The following is a 20,978-nucleotide window of genomic DNA, read 5'->3' as shown; positions in this document are numbered from 1 at the left end:
CTGTTTGGGGTGTTGGAGAGGCAGTCAGGAAGGTCCTTTGTTAACACTGGGTTCCCAAGCAAAGTCAGCATTGCTATGAGCTCGCTCTGTATGGTAAGAGGCTTGTTTTTGTTCTGCTGTCTGCTGTTTGCCAGCTGTGTAGAGCACAAGGATGAGAAGGGGGATGGTTCCAGGCCATGGAAAGAGTCAAGGAAATTCCTGCCCAGTGATTATGTGGGGGATGGGGACCTATGTGGGCAAATGGTTTAATGTAAGGGCTCCAAACTCACCAAGAGCCCAGACCCTTTGCACTGGGTCGTCCTGTTCCCTGTAGAAGACCATGACCTCTAGCTGAGAGGGGGGTTCTTCTCACTTTCCCTGTCTTCTCAGACCAGCTCAGTCTTGCACTTTGAAACAAGTGTCAACTAGTAAAAGATTTCAGCTGGGCTGAGGGAAGTAACTGAATAACTCATTACTAAAGCAAATCATGCTCCCGTTATCTGCAATGACCTCACACTTACATTCCAGCCAAAGCATTTTGGAAACAGAGCTTTGTGGAGGGGAAGAAGGGGCAGCAGTGGCCTGAGGAAAGGTTCATATAATTTAGTCAGAGTCTAGCTACACGTTTTCCCAAGTTTTCCTGGTCTAATGAAATAATAATAATAATGACAAGGAGGAGGAGAACCATTTATCAAGTTTTCATTCTGGGCCAGGCACTGATCACGATTTTTTATATGCATTATCTCACTTATCTTCACAAGAATCCAAAGAGAGAAGTATTAATATCTTCACTATATGAATGAGGAAACTGAAAATAAAATTAAGTGGCCCAGAACACAAAGTTGGTAACTGTCAGGCTTGAGATTTAAACTAAAATCTGTCAGATGCCAAAACCTATGTCTGAACCTCAATATATTATACTTTAACCCTGACCCCAACTTTTTCCTCAAGAGTCCTAATCCTCTCTGTTGTTTATTAAAAATCCCTACCTCTGTGAGGTATGTCTACAATAATCCAGATGGACATTTCGGAGTTACTGATAGGGATTTTATATTTAAATTTAAAATTGCTAGAAAGCAACTGTGGAAGTCATCTAATGTGAGTCCCAACCTCTTCCCTGTCTACATGCTTTCCACCGACTTCAGCTTCTTCTTATACACCTTCAATAAGAGTGAATTTACTACTTAAGAGTGATACTCCCAATGGACGTAAAGAATGTGATGAATAAGGAAAAGTGAGCTAATATTTCAGCACCTACTAAATGACATGCCCTTTATCTAAGCTGTTTTATTTAGTCTTAATGGTGTATTGTGAGGCGTGAAAGTCACTCAGTTGTGTCCAACTCTTTGCAACCCCGTGGACTGTACAGTCGATGGAATTCTCCAGGCCAGAATACTGGAGTGCATAGCTGTTCCCTTCTCCAGGGGATCTTCCAAACTGGGGTCTCCTGCATTGCAGAAGGATTCTTTACCAGATGAGTTACCAGTGAGGCCCCTATACTGTGAGGAGAGCATAATACAAATGAAGGAGTTGAGGTTCAGAGGTTAAGTTACTCACTCAGGGTCATACATGTGAAAAATGGCTGTGGCAGAACTGAGAGCCAGGTCAGATTTGATTGCAGCGTCCCTTGTACTTTTCTTTAGTTCCTCTTAAATGAGGAGGAAAAGCCCTTGGGGTAAGGATGGATGTAAAAATTTGCCCATGTCCTTGATCTCACAGAGATAGCAAATTCAAATGCTTAGGAGTTACTTAATACAAGTAACCTAAATGAATAAAGCTAGTGTCTGGGCAAACTGAAAAGTATATGGATGCATGCTCCATCTAGAGGAGTACCTCACTCCTCACCTGCAGCTGGTCATTGCCATGCAGGAATGTGGTTCCAATAATACCAGATCTTCATTTAGAAAGCTGGAAACCTGAATCTTTATGTGAAATATTAGCAACTAACTTGATAAACCGCCCCCCCCCACACACACACACACTCCAAAACTCATTTGGTATTTGTTGAAAACTTCTGATATAGGGTGAATCTACTATGTCTTCCTTTGACTGAACTGTAGTCTATCTTCATTGGTTTTGCCGTTTGGGATACTACAGAAAATATTGAACTCCTTTTATTCCATGACAGTTCTTTATATATACTGAGACAATATTTATATCCATTGCTCCCTGCCTCCTTTCCCACATCCAACTCAGCATCTCAGCTTCTCCATGCTTTACAAGAGGAGATGTCCCATGAATAATGGGGTTGAACACTACATTGTAAATATGGTCTGACCATAATTCACTTCCTTTATTCTGGATTCTATATTTCTATTAATCGAACTTATGAACCATATTTGTTTTTGGCATTTAGGTTGACTGACTGAAACTCAATAAATAAATATTTATGGATACCTACTATGTAACAAGCTCTAAGCTATGTGTTTTGTATAACTTACACAAATATATCCATGAAACAACTTTTGCCCTAAAAGAGGGCACAATTTGAAAAGATATATGAGAAACACAAAAATAATTATAATTTAAGAACTGAGTACCATATCAATGGAGAAGGGATAAAGGGCTGAATCTACAAGATAGTAAGTACTAGTTATTGACTTACACTTGACCTCCCCCATGTCATCTGATTCTCTCCTCACAAAAGTCTTATAATTTACACATTTTGAGTCTTAGTTTACAGGTGAAGAAAACTGAAGCCTATGTTCTTTTAACCATATTATGTCATATAGATAACATTCTCAATGGATTATGGGATGAGAAATTTCATCTCATATGACACTGTTTCTGAGCTAAGGCTAGAAGAATGGATAGTATTAGAGTTGGGATAGCCTTCAAGGCCAAAGGAATAAAAGGAAAAACAAAAAAATTCAAAAAAAAAAAAAAAGAGTGAGGATGGTTTAAGGTGACAGATCTATTTGGCTGGAGTTAAAAGATTTTTGCAGGGGAATTATAAGAATTGAGGCTAGAAAAGCAATCCAGATCATGAAAAGCTTTGAACACCAGACTTAAAGCATCTGTATTTTAACCTATATGCAAATGGAGAGGAGCTGCAATTTCAAACATGCATTGCATAACTTCTCAGCAAGATTTCCTCTGTGCTAAGTGTTGAGAATACAGAGATAAACAGAGTTCTAACCCTCAAGGAGCTTATAGACTAATGGATGTTTAAAGGAAGATACTAACAATGTTATAACTGAACTTTGAGAAGGTTAACCTGGTAGGATGAATACAATATGAATCAGAGAGCAGCACAGAGGACTAAGGAGAGCATGCATGAGGTTGTTGCACTAGTCAAGGCAAAAGGTGATAAAGACTCAGGGAGGGGGAATGACAGAGAAAGCTTTGGGAAACAACAACACATCATTTCACCACCTTAATCCCCAAAGCATCCAGTGTAGTTTTTCCCAGACACTGTGGGGTCATCTTTGATGATATAATATTTCAATGGAATTTAGGAAGATGGCAATGACGACCCTGTATGCAAGACAGGGAAAGAGACACAGATGTGTATAACGGACTTTTGGACTCAGAGGGAGAGGGAGAGGGTGGGATGATTTGGGAGAATGACATTCTAACATGTATACTATCATGTGAATTGAATCGCCAGTCTATGTCTGACGCAGGATGCAGCATGCTTGGGGCTGGTGCATGGGGATGACCCAGAAAGATGTTATGGGGAGGGAGGTGGGAGGGGGGTTCATGTTTGGGAATGCATGTAAGAATTAAAGATTTTAAAATGTAAAAAATAAAAAACTAAAAAAAAAAAAATAAAAATAAAAAAATAAAAGTAAAAAAAAAAAAAAATATTTCAACTCAATCTAGCACCTCAGCAAGGCTTAGCAGGTGTCCAAAGCAAACAGCATGAAAATATGAGTATGGTTAAGGTTTGTGGTTAAGTAGTTAAGTAGTTGATGACTTAAATATCTCAGTCTAACTTGGTCTAAAAAAGGGCTAATTAAACAAATCTTTCAAGTGAACAACTGGAAACTCCAACAGACTACCCACTTGCTAACCTTTGTATTTTTAAACAAAAATGAAAGGGAAAGAGGGATAGGTAAACAGACTCAAAATATGTTTTGGAATCTTATCTGTACCCAAACGTTAAATATCAAGAATTTCCATCTTACTCCCAACTCTCAGTTTATGCGATCTCATCACCTAATTAGAAGTTGGTCAATGCTTCAGAGAAGGGGACCAATAAGACACTTTTGGAAAGATGCTTTCTCTTATGTAATGCTAATTTTCAAGAGAAATACCTAACTGGTTGTCATTTATACGAGTGGGAAAGTTGTATTTTCCTTTAAAAAAAATCTGGAGAGAAGCAGACATTCACAGTATCCTTTCATCTCCACGGTAACAAAAAAGTCACCTGACAACTACATTCATGATTTCCTATGGGATCCTGCACAAGCCATTTGGGCTAAAAGAACAGAGGCAGCATTTTTTTTTCATACTGGGAAGTTCCCTTTCTTACTTAGGGCAGATTCCATGTGCTGACATTTTTTCCTGATGCTTTTGTTCCTTTTGTCCAGTGTCTGGTAGGACATGAATTCTGATCATTCTCCCTATTCTCTGTCCAATCTTGCTGATGCAGAAAGTTAATTTTTAAAGAAAGGTGAGAAGCAGGGCAATACAGAAGGTAGAATAGAGGGAGACAAGTCAGCCCGAAAATGGAAACAGAGTGATAAAATGCAAAGAGGTTTGGCAGTCAGGAGTCTCAACTTTAAGCTCTGGTTCCCCTAATTACTTACCATGTACCATTGGATAAGTTCCTTTCCCCCTAAAAGTCCTTAAAAGAAGCTAATGTATTCTAAGGACGAGTTGCTCAAATGTTTAAAGCTCAGGCACAATGTTTCTGCATTAAAAAGTTTTATAATATGACTAGCACTCATTTCCCTAAGTGTAGTAAAAAATTATATAAATTTGGAGCTGAGCTACCTATCTTCTAATATAGGCTCCTTTACTTACGTGTTCTATACCCTTGGGCATGTTACTTAATTGTTCTGTTCCTATTCATTCACCAGTAATATGATAATGATAATCATACTCACTTCAGAAAGTTATTTTGAGAATTATATGAATCAACACATGTAAAACACATAAAAGAGCTCCTGACTTCAAAAAATCAACTATTTTATTTTTCTTACGTCAGATTCTCTCCTATTTCAGCAGGCATTGAATTGTCCAGGTTTCTAGTAGGTTCTGAGATTTTTAACCACCTTGAGCTTTTTCAATAATTTCTATTGTTTTGCTTTCCAATCCTTATTATAAATGATTAGCCCCTTTCCATCACCCTCTTTATGTCCCTCCACCTCCACTTTAATCTCCAGGACTTAGCTATTCCATGAGGATCAGCAGACTATAATAGGGTCAGTGCATAATGACAAGTCACCAGTCTCTTGTGATAGTTGAGGTGAATGACTAGCTAATTTGAGAAGCTGTTAGTACTAAACAGTAGTTAGAACCTCACAGTTACAAGCCAGACTTCTGCTAACTCCTAGCTGCATGACCTTTGGGCAAGTCACTTAACCTCTCTGAGCTTATTTGCCAAGGTTTTTGTGAGAATTAGTTAACCCATGTAAGCCTCCAAAATTTGGCACATAGTAAGCACTATCATTATTATTGCTATTATAATTCTTTGTTCTGAGTGTGTAAGCACTTTTCCAACATAGAATTTTCCAAAGAAGCAACAGACAGCCAACCCTAAGAATAGATTCTGAGCAAAGAAATGAGCTTTCTGTGTGACTTTGGTCAATTAATTCCCATCTCTATGCCTCAGGAACCTCATTCATAAAATGACCAAACTGGACAAGATGGCCTCCCATGTTTAATAAATTCTAATATCCTACAATCTCAGGCCATTTATGTTCCAGATCTCTGTAAGTTTCATCTCAGATCAAAGTTCAAAGACCTTTAAAATCTGCTTACTGTGTTTACCATAGATAAATTATTTTCATGTGTGGTTCAATAAAAACATAATAGCAATATTTTGGTTTGATTGGAGGCAGCAGCCAACTTGTGTGATGTTCTAGGTTTTATTCATTATTTAGTTTAATTACCTGGTGTAACATTTGGGCAAGGAGAAGAAACTCACTGTATCCCCAAAATGAGGTCTCAGAATAACACTTATTAAAGGACCAAGCTAGAATCCAGGAAAACTGAGTCTACGATCTAGTTATCCTGACAGCTTGTTGTTTCACCCTAGACAAGACTCCACTCCTCTCTAGCCCTGTATAAAGTAAAAGGGAGAAGGGATGGGGCAACAAAGGTCGAGGTGATCTCTAGTTCAGTTCAGTTCAGTCGTTCAGTTGTGTCCGACTCTTTGCAACCCCATGGACAGCAGCATGCCAGGCTTCCCTGTCCATCACCAAAAAGATGATTTCTAAGATCTCTTTTAATTTTCTTGAGAAGCAGAAAGATAAGGGCACTGCATGAAAACTGAAAAGAAGACAATAGGATGTTCACCAAATAACTCAAACTTTGTACATCAAAAATCAACTTCTTGATTCCTACCCCACCAACACACACATACAGCAGCTTTACCTACAATCTGCATCATCTCAGTAAATGGTAGTCACATTTTTCAAAGTGCTCAGATTAAAAGCTTGACAATCAGCATTGACTTTTCTCTTTTTCTCACAATGAGTATCTAATCTGTTAGTAAATACTGTAGGCTCTACCATGAAGACCAATCAAGAATCCAGTGTCTCAACTCCTCTACCAATAATCTCTGGTCTAAGCCACCATAATCTCTCACCTGGATCATTGCAGCAGCCTCGTCTCCTTGCTTCCCCTTCATTTTTTCGGTATTTTCTCCACAGGAACAATAAGTAAACAAACAAATGTATAAAATATCAAAGAATGATAGATATTTTGAAGAAGGGGATCTGTTAAAGTATTAGTCAGTTCATGTTATGCCTCTACTCAAAACCTTCCAATGACTCCCCATGTCAGAGTAAAAACTGAAGTCCTAAACAAGACCTGAGAAATCTCTCATTAACTCTGATCTCATCTCATCACTTTCTAGTACTTAAACTTCCATCCAGGCCTCTATGCTACTCTCCATCATACAAAGTATGCTCCTGCCTCTGACCTTTTCTACTTGTGGTTCCCTATGCCTGAAATGTTCTAATTTCAAATATCCCTATGGCTCACTTCCTAATTCCCTTCAGGTCACTGCTTAAATATCACCTTCTCAGTAAGGCCTTTTCTAACTAAGAAATGTAAAATAGTTCTTTCCACTATCATTATATGTTCCCCACACTCTGCTAAATTATTCTTCATGACATTTATCACCATCAGATATATTCTACATGTCTCCTCTCACTAATTTGTAAACTCCATGATGGGAGGAATTTTCATCTGCCTTGTTCATTGTTGTGTCAATGGTGCCTAGTGTAGTATTTGTCAAATAATGCGGTCTATAAAGTAGGATGGCAAGACTGTCAGCGACTTGAATGCCCATACAACCCAACCCATCAGTCCAGCAAGTGGATAAAAGACCCAGGAGCCTTATGAGCTTCACGAATTTCTAGTGATACTAGTTAAAGTTATTTTGCCTCTCTGACTCTCCTATTTCCTATCTATGAGGTGAGCAATTTGTGTGGTAGAAAAAAAAGGAACACTTGATTTGAGGAACAAAGAGTGGGGCCAAAATCCTGGCTCTGCTACCTTGCAGCTGTTTGACTTTAGACATGTTACTTAACTTCTCTGAACATAATATTTGCAATGGGAATGATAGAATTATAATAGCATGAAGAGTATTAAAATAAAGTAAATCTGACTCCTTGTATAGGATAGAAATGAGAATGAAATGCAATAATGGAATATGAAACCATTCTGTAGACTGTGAAATGTTATTGGAATATGTCCATTGTCACTACTTCCTGTTCCACATTCAGAGAAAGGTGACAGGAGTTAAATAGTGCTACTAAAATGTTTTGTACTTTGGAAAAGAACATCCCAAATTAAATAATAAGTACCACTGTAGCTTATTTATTATCTGGTACCAGGAGGTTCTGGCTCAAGTTTTCCTGTGATATGCTGAATCCACCAAAGGAGTCCAACTGTTTCCAGGGAAAATCTGTCACAGGACACTTGCAGTCCCCCAAGCGTCCAGATAGTGGGACTACACTTCCACAAGCAAGAAACTACTCAACTTGCAGAAAACAAAACCCATAATTAAGAAGCGTGTCATTTTAAAACTACATCATCTGATTTAGCAAAAGCCTTATTAAAAAAAATTTTCATATTCCCCTTACTCCCAGAATTGTTTGATTTGTGCTTCTTGCTTCCCTCCCTTAACCAGTACCCTGAAACTCCATTTCTACAGAACCTCAAAGCAAGCCACCATGATCAATGTGAAACTTGAGAACCGAATAATAATTCTTGATCTGATCACCACACTGGGCATCTTTATTGCCTCTCATGCCAAAGTTAGACCTTTTCATCACCCTCAATTTTAATTAATTCCTAATATATTGCAGTTAGAGACATTAAAACATGTTCTCAGCAAGTGCAACAAAATAGCCCAAAATGAGAAAGAAACTAGTAAATAACTTTGACTGGTGTGGCACTATTGAAAAAACAGAAATAGATTCCAACCCCTTACTCCAGTTCACTCACCATTGTCTTTCCAGAAATACTACCTTCTGGTATCTGAAATATCCATCAAGATCTATAATTATTGCTTGAGTTTAACCATATCCCAACCTAATTCATATAGGATAAGAAGCAATGATAGATAATACTGTTAACCACTTCCACCTATGGCGATCCATTTCTTTTTTGAATATTTACATTCAAAAAATACACAACACATAATCCAACATCTCATCATACTGGTATCATGGGTTGCTATTCTTTGTTTTGGTTTTAATAGCTATAAACTCCTTGAGGGCAGCAATCTTGAGATTCTCACTGAATTATGTTCCCTTTACCATGATCTCCAACTAGTACACAGATGGGCATATAGCAGGTGTTTAATGAAAAGTAGTTGATTGATGAATACTTTTTAAAATCAGTTTATTAAGGTCATCTCTAAAGACAACTAGGTCACAATAGGACCTCTTCTTAAGTGGCCTGCAGTTTACTTACCATTTTCAGGACACAATAGCTATAGCTGATTAGTTATGACCCTTAGCCCAGAGTGTTAATGAGACCAAAGTTCAATCCCTTTATAGGTAAATTTTATCTCTTATTTATGGTTATGGAGTGCATTCCTGAAAAAAAAGTCCAAATTATATGAGAGTAAATGAATCACTTCTTCATCTACAAATACACACTAGAAGGAGTGGTGGCATTTACTTCATCTAAGGGACAACATATAAATATATAAATATACAAACTCAAACATAAGCCAAATATAGTTAGCTAGTGATTTCTTTGGTTTAGTTTGCATCTGTTACCTCTTCATGTTAGTTTTCTGCATAGAAATTATTATTCCTCACCCCCTTGCTTGTAGTTCCCAAATCCAAATGCTGCTGCTGCTGCTAAGTCGCTTCAGTCGTGTCCGACTCTGTGCCACCCCATAGATGGCAGCCCACCAGGCTTCCCCGTCCCTGGGATTCTCCAGGCAAGAACACTGGAGTGGGTTGCCATTTCCTTCTCCAATGCATGAAAGTGAAAAGTGAAAGTGAAGTCACTCAGTTGTGTCCGACTCTTTGCGACCCCATGGATTGCAGCCCACCAGGCCCCTCCATCCATGGGATTTTCCAGGCAAGAGTACTGGAGTGGGGTGCCATTGCCTTCTCCAAATCCAAATGCTAGTAGTTCCCAAATCCAAATACAAAAAAGAGAACTACTAACTGCATAAACCTTATTAATATGTTCCTTTCCTACTGTTCTTTAATGACCTGAAAATTTTAGATTCTAATTCACAGTTGAGGAAAGTTGAGAACAGTGTCCTTATGCATCCTTCATACCAGATGAAACAAAGTATGCTTTAATTTTCAGCACAGCAACAGAAACCTTTTGCCTCTTAAATCCTAGAGGTATTCAAAACTCAGGTAGTTTCAGGGAGCTTGCAATATATAAAATCAATTTTCAAAAAATCAATTATATTTCTATACATTGGCAATGAACAATTTAAAAGGTACTAAGAAAATTGTATTCATAATAGCATCAAAAATTAAAATATTGAGGAATTAATTAAACAAAAGAAGTGCAATATTTATACTCTTAAAACTGCAAAACACTGTTGAAAAAAGTGAAGATGACATAAATAAATGGAAAGACATTCTGTGGCCATGGATCAGAAGACTTCATGTGGAGATGCAACATTTCCCAAATTTATCTACCTCTTCTATTGGCCTCTTCTATTAGAATCCCAAATGACTTCTGTAGAAATTGACAAGCTGATCCTAAAACTCATAGAGAAATTTTTAAAAATTCACAGTATTCAAAAACAATCTTGAAAAAGAATAATAAAATTAGAAGACTCACACTAATTTCAAAACTTATTAAAAACTTACAGTAATTAAGACACTGTGGTATTGGTATAGGATCAATGTAATATAGCCCACAGTCCAGAAATAACCTTTCACATTTACAGTCAACTGATTTTACACAAAGGGTGCCAAGATAGTTACATAAGGAAAGATTCAACAAATGGTGCTGTAGTGGCTAGATATTTACATTAAAAATTAAGTCAGAAGTGAACAAAAACCTAAATTTAACAGTCAAAACTATAAAACTCTTTAGAAGGAAACCTCAGTGTAAATCTTTGTGACCTTGGATTAAGTAAAGCCTTCTTAGGCATGATACAAAAATCATAAGCTACATACAAAAAAATAGGTTGGGCTTCAGAAGTTTGTGTGTTCTTTAATGAATACCATCAAGAAAGTGAAAGGACAATGAACATATATGATAAAATATTCACAGATCATAATCTGTTATAGGATTTGTATCTAGAATATATTTTTTAAACCCTTACAACTCAATAAGAGTAAGACAAATAATCTAATTAAAAGTGACCAAAGACAAGAGTATATACAGTCAATATGCACATAAAAAGATGCCTAATATTATTAGAATATTATTAGTCATTATGAAATGCAAATCAAAGCCACTCGGAGATACTTCTTGACATCCACTTCACACAGGGATTAAAAAGACAGTAACTCCCAGAAATAAGCCCATACACCTATGGTCAATTAATCTACGACAAAAGAGGCAAGACTACATCATATTGGAAACACAGTCTCTTCAGCAAATGGTGCTGGGAAAACTGGACAGCCAAATGTAAAAAATGAAATTAGATAATTCTTTAACTCCATATACACACCAAAAAAAGCTCAAAATGGATTAAAGATTTAAACGTGAGACTGGACACTGTAAAACTTCTAGAGGAAAACATAGGTAGAACACTGACATTTATAAAGCACAACAACATCTTTTATGATCCATCTACCAGAATAATGAAAATAAAGACAAAAATTAAAAAATTGGTACCTACTTAAACTTAGAAACTTTTGCACAGCAAAGGAAACAATAAATAAAATGCAAAGATAACCCACAGATTGGAAGAAAATAAATGCAAATGATGTGACCGATAAGGGATTAGTCTCCAAAATTACAAACAGCTCAGGATGCTTAACAGCATCAAAACCAACAACCCACTCAAAAAATGAGCAGAAGACCTGAATAGACACTTCTTCAAAGAAAACATACAGATGACCAGGTACATGAAAAGATGTTCAAAATCATTAGTTATTAGAGAAATGTAAATCAAAACTACAATGAGATATCACCTCACACCAACCAGAAAAGCTATCATCAAAAAATCCACAAACAAATGCTGGAGAGGGTGTGGAGAGAAGGGAACTCTCCCACACTGTTAGTGGGAATGTTAGTTGGTACAGCCACTATGGAGAACAGCATGGAAGCTCTTTAAAAAACTAAAAATAGAGCTACCATATGACCCTGCAATCCCACTTCTGGGCATATATCCAGAGAATATATGGGGGATAATACATATATACACATGTATCTATTCACTTCCCTATTCTCTATTCTCCTTCAGTATTCACCTGAAACCACCACATATTTGTTAATTGGCTATACCTCAATACAAAGTAAAAAGTTTAAAGTTTGAAAAATAAAAATAATTGGCAAGATGTGGAGAAATTGGACCCTCATACATTGCTGATGAGATTGTAAAATGGTATAGCCACTTTTGAAGACAGTTTGGGAGAGTCTCAAAAGGTTAAACAAAGAGTTATCATATTAGCCAGAAACTTTACTCCTAGGTATATAGCCAAAAGAATTAAAAACTTGTTCACAAAAAGAAACTTGTACATAAATGTTCATAGCAGTATTATTCATAATAGTCAAAATGTGGAAACAACTCTAATGTCCATCATAGATAGTATGGTACATGCATAAAATGGAAAGTATTGAGATGTGCTTCAACATAGGTTAACATTGAAATATTTATTCTACATGAAACTAGTCACAAAATACTAAGTACTACATGGTTCCATTTATAAGAAATGTAACCAAACCCATAGAGAGTGAAAGTAGACAATTGGTTGATAGTTGCTCATGGTTAGGGTGGGGTTTGACTGGTAAATGACTGAAATGTTCTAAAATTGATTGTGGTGATGGTTGCCCAACTCCGAATATTAAAAAAAAAACAAAACACTGAACTATATACTTGGGTGAATTACACTATTTATTGTGAATTATGTCTCAATAAAGATGTTGATTAAAAAAATAAAACTCAAGTACTGCATGATCTAAATTGGCAGCATTCTCAAGTAACCAGCATATGCTTGTCCAGATTAGCCACTCTCACCACTGCTCTGCCCTGTCAGATGGCAGCGGGAATCGGTGTGAGAGAGAAGGGATGGCAACACTCATGAGTGTGCAAGAAATTATGCATAAAACACAGAAATTGGACATAAATCTCTATGCAGCAGCCACCAAATGTAGACTTTACTGAGTAAAAATATCATCTGTCAAGTGGGAAACTTTAAGAAAAAAAGTTGGGAAGTGTCACTCTAAAGAGGTTTATCTACATGATAAACAAATGTTATAGAAAATGCAACAAATTCTACTCCCTCAACTAATAAAGGGATGTTCACTAAGCACCTTTCTGGCTTACTCAAACTTACATGAGTGCTAGTTTATAAACTGGAAGATGCTGGGCCTTTTCTCTGAAAAAAGTGCTATATAAATGTGAGATTTCATAATTCTCTTCAATATCACAAAATCCAATAAGTACTGATAACTGTATGGAGTTTTACAAGCAATGAGGGGGGAAAAGGTCAACTTTATGTCTCGGATGACAGTAACTTACTCTTGAGTTCAACATTTCAGAACTTGATGTAATGCTGGCAGGCAAATTCTGTGGCAGATTACTTTATTAATACCTTTCTTTGTTTTAAATGATTAATTTACATATAGCTTCACCACATTATCCCTGCCGGACACCTTTAGCAAGCACCATCACATACAGATTAGGTGTTGGCGTGTGAAAGCCCTGCAGAAATTTGACCCACACAGACCTGTCTCAGTGGTGGGAAGGTCCAGTTTTTCTCAAGTTTTGAGAAAAGGTTGCCAAAATAGCCAGTAGACAGAGACAGGGAACAAAAGACAAAGAGCAGCCAGCAAATTTCTTCATTAAATCACCAAGTCCTCAAGCATCTAGTTCAGCTCCCTCAGCAACTGTTGAATTAGGCTCTAACCTCAAGGTAATTCATTTTGCAATCTCCTCAAGTCATCTAGTCTTAAAAGAAAGGTGCTGGGGTTGATCTGATCTGCTACTCTCTAGATTAAAAAATATTCTTTAGGAGCATGCCACAGGTATAATAAGAAAAATATCCTGAAAAGTAGAAAGAAGAGTCTATATTTCAATGTCAAAAGCATGAAAGGAGTAGAATGAAAGAAAATCAGGGACAGGCAGCACTTAAGGAAGCTGCAGACAAAGAGAAAATGGTGGAGGTAGTGGGTGGGGAGAGGTTTCCTTTTCCCTCTCCAACCAACCTCACAAAACTTGATTTTTATTTGCTCTCTATTTTTTCAGAATCATGATTTCAGGTCTGGTTATAAAATAAGCTCCTTCCTTACCACACTGAGCCAGTGTTCTGCTCCCTGCTTAGCAGAGTTCCGAATGAAACTGGTGGTCTTGATATCACCATAAATATCAATAATAGTAAAATTGCCCATGTCCCTAACTCCAACTCACATAATCCCACCAAGAGCAGACACAGTACAAGTAAGAGTCAGGAGACTAAAGACTTGTTTGGTTTAAACGCACATATGTATACCAGATAAGAAGATTACCACTGGGGTAAGGGTGGGGGAAACATTTTAAAAGAAAATCATATGTGCCAGCAAATTAAATATATTAATATCCAAGTTTACAGCTCAAAAAGAATGGAAGTCTCACGACATAAAATTAACACTGGCAAGAAAGCACCCTTAAGTGACCCTGCAACTGGACAGCTTTTTCAAAAATATCTCTCACTGATGTTAACCTTCGGCAGAGCTGAGATACTCTGTAGACAACTAAGAGAATTCTATCACTACATCTTGAACATATTTCTAAATGGGGTACCACCCTGTGTGACTATCTGGTGCTTGAGTTCTGATTACTGGTACCCAGAGAGATCTCACCAGTTATTTGCTGACTATGAAGAAAGGATGCTTCTTCCCAACATATTGACCCTTCTGAAGGTCTATAGACAGATAGCATCATTCCCAAAGCAAAACTCAGATTTACCAAACAGACAAACTGCTCCTTGCAAAAAAAAAAAAAAAAAGCTGCTTGATAACTGCAGGGATGAAAGTAGATAGAAAGGGGAATTAATAAAATGACCTCTTTTGAAATAACTAATGGAGAAAGGCAGGATTTGCCAGTTTTAAAGCATTACTAAAATTCTACCTATTATGAAGACCAGAACAAATTATCAACAGAAAAATTAAAACGTTCTTTTTGCATCTGGATAATTTATTTAAACCCCAACTTTAATTCCTACATAGGCTTCCCTTGGTTTCATCTCCAAGAATAAATATTTGTCATATTATTATGCTATTTGCTGGGATATAAAGGGCCTTACTTCTGTCAAGTGAGACAGTGGTCAATTAACAAAGTTGTAGTCTTGTTTGATCTCTGAAAGAAGAAAACTTCATAAAATATTATCAGGGTTTCATACCAACCCTATCACTTTTTATTATTCCTTCCGAAGCTCAAACCACATGCTAAAATTATATATATATATATATATATATATATATATATATATATATATATATTAAAAAGGGACCATCTAAGACCGTTCTCCTCTTGACAGAAACATTGTAGATATACAGATAGATACACAGAATTATTCCAGAAGTTCACACACAATTGGAAAAGGGAGGAATCCAACATATTATTGAAAGTCTCTAGAATGTTGAGATTTTTAACTGAAAGATGGCATATAATGTATGTAATACAAAGAGAGTGGAAGCTCCAGCTTTGACTTAAGAAAAATTCCTTCCCTTCACCAAATTGTGCCCTATAAAATGTTAGAGAGAAAGAGAAAGTAAAAAAATATCAACTTTTAGATTGGGGCTGGTTGAATTATGATAAAATTGATAAATTTTCAAAAACCCAATTTGAGGATTTTCTATATCTTACAAATGAAAAATCTTTGTCAACTCACAAGACAGAAACACCAGTTTTACCTCTCACTAGACTCCTATAACCAATGCAGCAATCACAAACCAGGAGAGAATAAATAATCTTGTGCTTTCTTAGGTTACTACTGATTTCTCACGATTTGAGGTCATTAATTTATGCAGGTTTTAAAAATAGAGAAGTTTTTCCATGAAGATCTGAGATAAAATCACCTAGCTTACTGCACACCTGATGGGAAGAACTTTTTAAAAACTCTCTATAGCCACTTTCTGAAAATTTCAGGTTATGCCTTTGAAAACACACACGTTCCTTAACATGGAATCATTCATATTCTCCCTGTTAATTGAGTTACTTACTTGGATGTTGTGGGAGGCATACAGAAAAGGGACGGTTCCAGTGACTAGGCAAGTCATGAAGCACCTTATACATTCCACCCCCTCCCCCGCCCCGCCAAAAACAAAATAAAACAAACAAACCGTTCACATTAAAAAGAAAGCTCTGCCGACAAGCAACAGCCTTGGGGCATTTGGGGGGGGGGGTAGGTAAATACTCTAGCAAGTGAATCTGTTCTTATAAAATGAAGACCTTTTGTCCCACAGTATGCCCACTTTGCAAAAAAATTTTTTAAAGACTGAGAATATAAATGAACCCTTTGAAAATCTTGTAAGCCAAACCTTAAAAACCTAAAAAATGCAAAGCCTGGTTAGAAGCTGTTTCTTCACTAGCCCAGGAAATAATATTTTATGAAACCCTATTCTCCTCTTTCTTTTCTAACATTGTGCTATCAATCTTCCAAGAACAGAAGCATCAGTGAAAGGAAGCAAGCTGTTGGTTTAAGTCTCCAAACAAACATGCTAAAGGCTAATAAACTGAAAATGTCACAGGTAAAGAAAATAGCTACAGAAACTCAGAACAAGACTCAAGACCATAAGACATCAACACCCAGAAATTCTGAGGAGTTAGTTCCCCAGTTAATATTCCCTCCCTCACAGAGATAAACTAATATCTTAGTTTGCTCAGGAAAAAATCTTTAATTTTTTATAAAATTTAAAAAGCTTCTTGGTCTCCAAAAAGCTCAGTTGTAGTAAGGAAGAAACTTTAACAGGCAAGATGAAACTGACTGCCACTTTTTTCATAGCCTAATTAAAACTCTTGGGCAAGAGTAAGGCTCACAGATCCTTAACAGTTCTTACCCAATTTGTTATTATGTTTTAAAATGCAAGTATATCCTTAAAATGAAGGAATACAGTGAAGAATATTTCCCTTCACAAAAGCAGATTTCTGAGCAATAGCAGGAAATCCTTTTAAACTTTTCCCTCAACACTTTTGTAAGTCAGACTCAAGTCTGGTTAAATTGTTCATTAAAAGAACATTCTCTTCCTTATAGATCTGATGCAAACTCAAAGTATGAATTGTGGATTTTTTGTAATCCATACAGAAAATAAACACTTTACAAGAGAAATCCAACTCTTCCATCTAGTTCCAACATAGTCAAACTGTGAGGGTAAATCTTACCCATCGTTTATGAGGAAATTTGTCATTTGGTTTTCCCCTACCTTTGCCTGCTCTAATTGTGCCTGGTTGGAGTCTGTCTCCTGACCTCCAACCCTGGGGCAAGTCCTCCTTATTGCCAGCAAAGGGACTTCACCTCTTCTTCCCACACAGCGGGCCTCCCAACCCAGAGACCACCTTGTTCCCATAATCCCATTCTTCCTTTCATCTCTTTGGAGGAAGCGGGTTGAGAAAAGCTTGGGCCAGTCATTTTGCCTCTAACCTGCCAAGACAAGCTGGAGGGGCAAATCCTAACAGACCTTAAGAGGAGAAAGTGCCCACATTTCTTGTCTAGGGTCTCTGATTGGGGGAGGGGAGAGGAAAATTAGTGGAGGGCTTAAAAGGGTTTATTTCATAAAATGGCCCTTGGAACTGGATTTAAATTTGGAGCCGGCAGGACATGGAGTAACAAGTGTCAGGTGAGATTTTAGGAGGCTTAGTAGAGAGTTGTCAAGTCAAGGAATCTAGAAAGGCTTGCACCAGCATCCAGGACTCACAGCGGTGTGGGCTGGGGCACACAGTTGGGGTTCAGAGAGCAAAGGTCAATCTTTGGTAGGCCAAGAGTCCAGGGAAGGCTCCAGATTTAAAGAGGCCCTTTCTGTGAAACTCTGTTAAGCTCGCCCAGGAACAGAATGTTTGCGAGGGGAGGAGAGGGCTGACTCTAGGCTTAAAAACATTTTTAGGAGGAGAGACTTACCGCATGTCCCCATAAGGTCCAGAATAGTTCTCCATCCAGGGGCCCATTTCGCTTTTGACACAGCTGGGACTTGGATAGGGCACTCTGCTCACCACGCCGCCGGGATACCACACATCGGGTGGGGAGAAGTCACCTTCTTGGCTCGCCAGCCCCTGAGGTGGCCGAGTGTAGCCGTATGGGGCTGCAGCCCCTGCCTCGCCTGCACTGCCGCCCCCGCCTCCGCCACATACAGCTGGCCCATACAGCTGGCCTTCTTCGGCCGTGAAGAGAGTGTGCCAGGAAGAGGAGGCGGCGGCTGAGGGTGAGCCTGAGCCCGGTCCTGCTGCACCCCCGCCATGCAGGCTCGCCAGGTCCCCATAGCGGCACTGCGCTGCAGCGGCCGCCCAGGCGCTGCCGTAGTCCAGCGGGTTCTCCAGCTTAATGCGGGCATGCGGATGGGGAGGTGGTGGAGGGGGCGGCGGCCCGGCCAGGGCTAGCGGAAAGTTGTAGTAGTCGCGAGTCTGATAAGCTGCTACCTCGTCCAGTGCTCCAGACTTGTAGAGAGACAGGGTGGATGGCAGCTCAAGTGTTCCAGAGCCCCCTGCTTCGCCGCTGCCAGAGCAGCCCAGGCTGTCAGTGTCCAGACCTTTGGTGTAACCTGCCTTGAAAGGGGAATACTCAGCAGTCTCTTCAGTGCCCTTGCTCGGGCCATCATCCAGCAGAGAACCTTTGCATTCAGCCAAGGGGGCACAAGGAGTGGGACGCACCGCGGCTGGTGGACCTCCCAGGAGCGGGGCGTACATGCAATCCCCCCGAAGCTGCTCCCCAGGGCTCAGATGCTCCAATGCCTCCACACCCAAGCCCATGGACACCGACACTGCCTTACACAACTCCTTGGCGCTGTCCGAGATGGTCGAACTGCCTCCTAGGTAACTGTCCTTGGAAGAGATGGGAGCCCCAGTGGCCTCCCTCGCTCTCCCGCTGCTGCCTTCGGATACCGCCTCCTGCTGCTGCTGTTGCTGCTGTTGAAGAAGTTGCATGGTGCCAGCCTCGCTCAGGATGTCTTTAAGATCGGTGGAGCAGCTGCTTAAGCCGGGGAAAGTGGGGCCCAGCAGGGACAACGTGGATGGGGCAGCTGAGTCATCCTCATCCAGAGGTGCTGGCGGCGGCTGCTGCAGCCCCTTGCCGCCAGCCGAGGCAGCTCTGGGCTCTGGGACGCAGCCACTCTCCGGGTGACCCTCGGGGGCTGAGTGATGTTGTGAAGGCTGCTGTTCCTCTTCCAGGGCCAGGTAGCCTGTGGGGCCTCTGCTCTGGACTTGGGGAGAGCCATCCTCTCTCTGCTGCTGCTGTTGCTGCTGCCGCCGTGGACTGGTCTCCTGCTGCTGCTGCAAACGGGCGCCGGGAGGTGCTGCGCTCGAGGCCTCAGGGTGCCGGGGGAGCGGGTTCTGGATCACTTCGCATACACTCTGAAACAGGTTCTGGAAAGCTCCTCGATAGGTCTTGGACGGTGGCCGGGGGTAGACCCTCCCCAGCCCTAACTGCACTTCCATCCTGAAGCTTGGCTCAATCTTTCACCTAATTCCTTTATCCTGCTCCCCTTTTCTTGCTGAGAAGTGTTCAACAGGCTGCAGTGCGTAATTGCTGCAGCTAGTTGCCCACCTGCGGGAAGCTCCTGGTAAGGAAACTTGCAGGAATAAGCTCTCCAAAGCGTTCTGACAGCCTCAAAGTATAGTGCAGAGGAAACACGCGCTGAACACGATCTTTCCTGGTAGGCTCACAATCTGTTCCTGAATACTTGTAGGGTAGAGGCAAAAGATGCTTCTTGAAGGTAGGGGGGACCCTCCGCCTTCTGAATTTGTTATCCACTGAAGCAGGTGCAAATAGGAGCCTGGTTAATTTCTCTTTGGTTTATTTTGGGCTTTGTTGTTGGGTTTCGTTTGTTTGGTTTTGGTTGGGGCTTTGTTATGTTTTGTCCCTTTTCTTTCTTTTTTATTTTTGTGGGGGCGTTGGCTACTGAAGTCCTGACTGCCTTTTCATCGTTTGATCTCTGGCCACACAAACTGGTGGGAAGGAGGAGCAGCGTGCAGGGGAGGTGGAAAGGGAGTAAGAGGAACCAGGGGGTCTGACTTGCGCGCCGCCTAACCAGCCAGATTCTGGCTGCAGCGCTGAAGCAGCTCCCAGGTCTCCTGGCACCCCAGAGCCGTCTTTGCAACGTGCAGCTAGCTTGCCCGCTCGCAGCCAAAGGGAGTTACCTCTCTGCAAACTCGGGCTGGCCGCGCGGGACTGACTGGAAGCGGGGGGCGGGGGAGGTTGAGGGGGCTGAGAGGAACAGACAGAGGCAGCAGCCGTAGAGGAGACCCTGGTGGGGGGGGGGGCAGGGGGAGGGGAGGAGGACAAAGGCAGCCGTCAGTCCTACCCGGCACTTTCCTTGTTTCTTCCGAGTCTCTAGCAGCTTTTAAAAACTTCACCGAAGAAGAAAGGGCAGCTCCGGGGCGGCGACTTAGAAGCCGCCGCGGTGCAAGAGGCGTTGGCTGTCGCCAGAGCCCGCTGGGGTTGACGCGGTGCGTCCCTTAGGCTCCTGTCCCGCACGGAAGCAGCTAGCTCGTTCGCTTTCCCTCGGTCGCTGGCTCTGCCTCCAGGCTTGCTCCGGACCCTCCGGCGCTCGCAGCACACTGGCTCCCTGGGATCTCGGAGAGGGTGCTGGGAGGTGGAGAGCAAATGCAACAGTTTGCTAGTCGGGTCCCGCCCCCGCCGGGCCTGCCTCCTTGCCTTCCCACCTCCTTTCTTCCTCCCCTCCCCTTTCCTTTTCTCCCCTCCCCTGAACGCGCAGGAAAGCCGGGTGGCTTTGGAGAAACAAGTGCTGGCGCAGCGTGGGTGAGGGCAGAAAAGGATTGGTCTAGCCTAGGAGGACCCCAGCTCCCCGATTATCTCTTGCTTTTCTGGACCAGATTTTAAGCGACTGGGCTGACTCTTTAAGCTTTAATTTGGAGCTTTATTTTGAAGACAGGGCCACTGAGCTCTCAGAGGCCAGCATTTACCAGATTTGGTTCTGAAGTCCAATCTCAAAACAGACCCTGTGCACGTGTGGGGGCGGAGGGAGTGGGAAAGGGAGATAGAAGTATAGAGGAAATACGAGGAGGATCT

At 40.6% G+C, this 20,978-nt stretch overlaps 1 protein-coding gene across 1 annotated transcript in view; it reads right to left on the bottom strand.

Annotated features, from left to right (window-relative positions):
- The window catches only part of AR (androgen receptor), a 197,469-nt gene extending 176,871 nt beyond the window's left edge, over positions 1–20,598 (bottom strand). Inside the window, exon 1 of the mRNA XM_070290273.1 lies at positions 17,856–20,598. Coding sequence (XP_070146374.1) covers positions 17,856–19,384 — 1,529 coding nt within the window. The 5' untranslated portion in view covers positions 19,385–20,598. The remainder of the gene's footprint in view (positions 1–17,855) is intronic.
- Positions 20,599–20,978: the final 380 nt, after the last annotated feature.

This window comes from Ovis canadensis, chromosome X, assembly GCF_042477335.2.
Source record: "Ovis canadensis isolate MfBH-ARS-UI-01 breed Bighorn chromosome X, ARS-UI_OviCan_v2, whole genome shotgun sequence".
NCBI classification, from domain to species: domain Eukaryota; kingdom Metazoa; phylum Chordata; class Mammalia; order Artiodactyla; family Bovidae; genus Ovis; species Ovis canadensis.
This window is presented reverse-complemented; position numbering and strand designations above follow the sequence as displayed.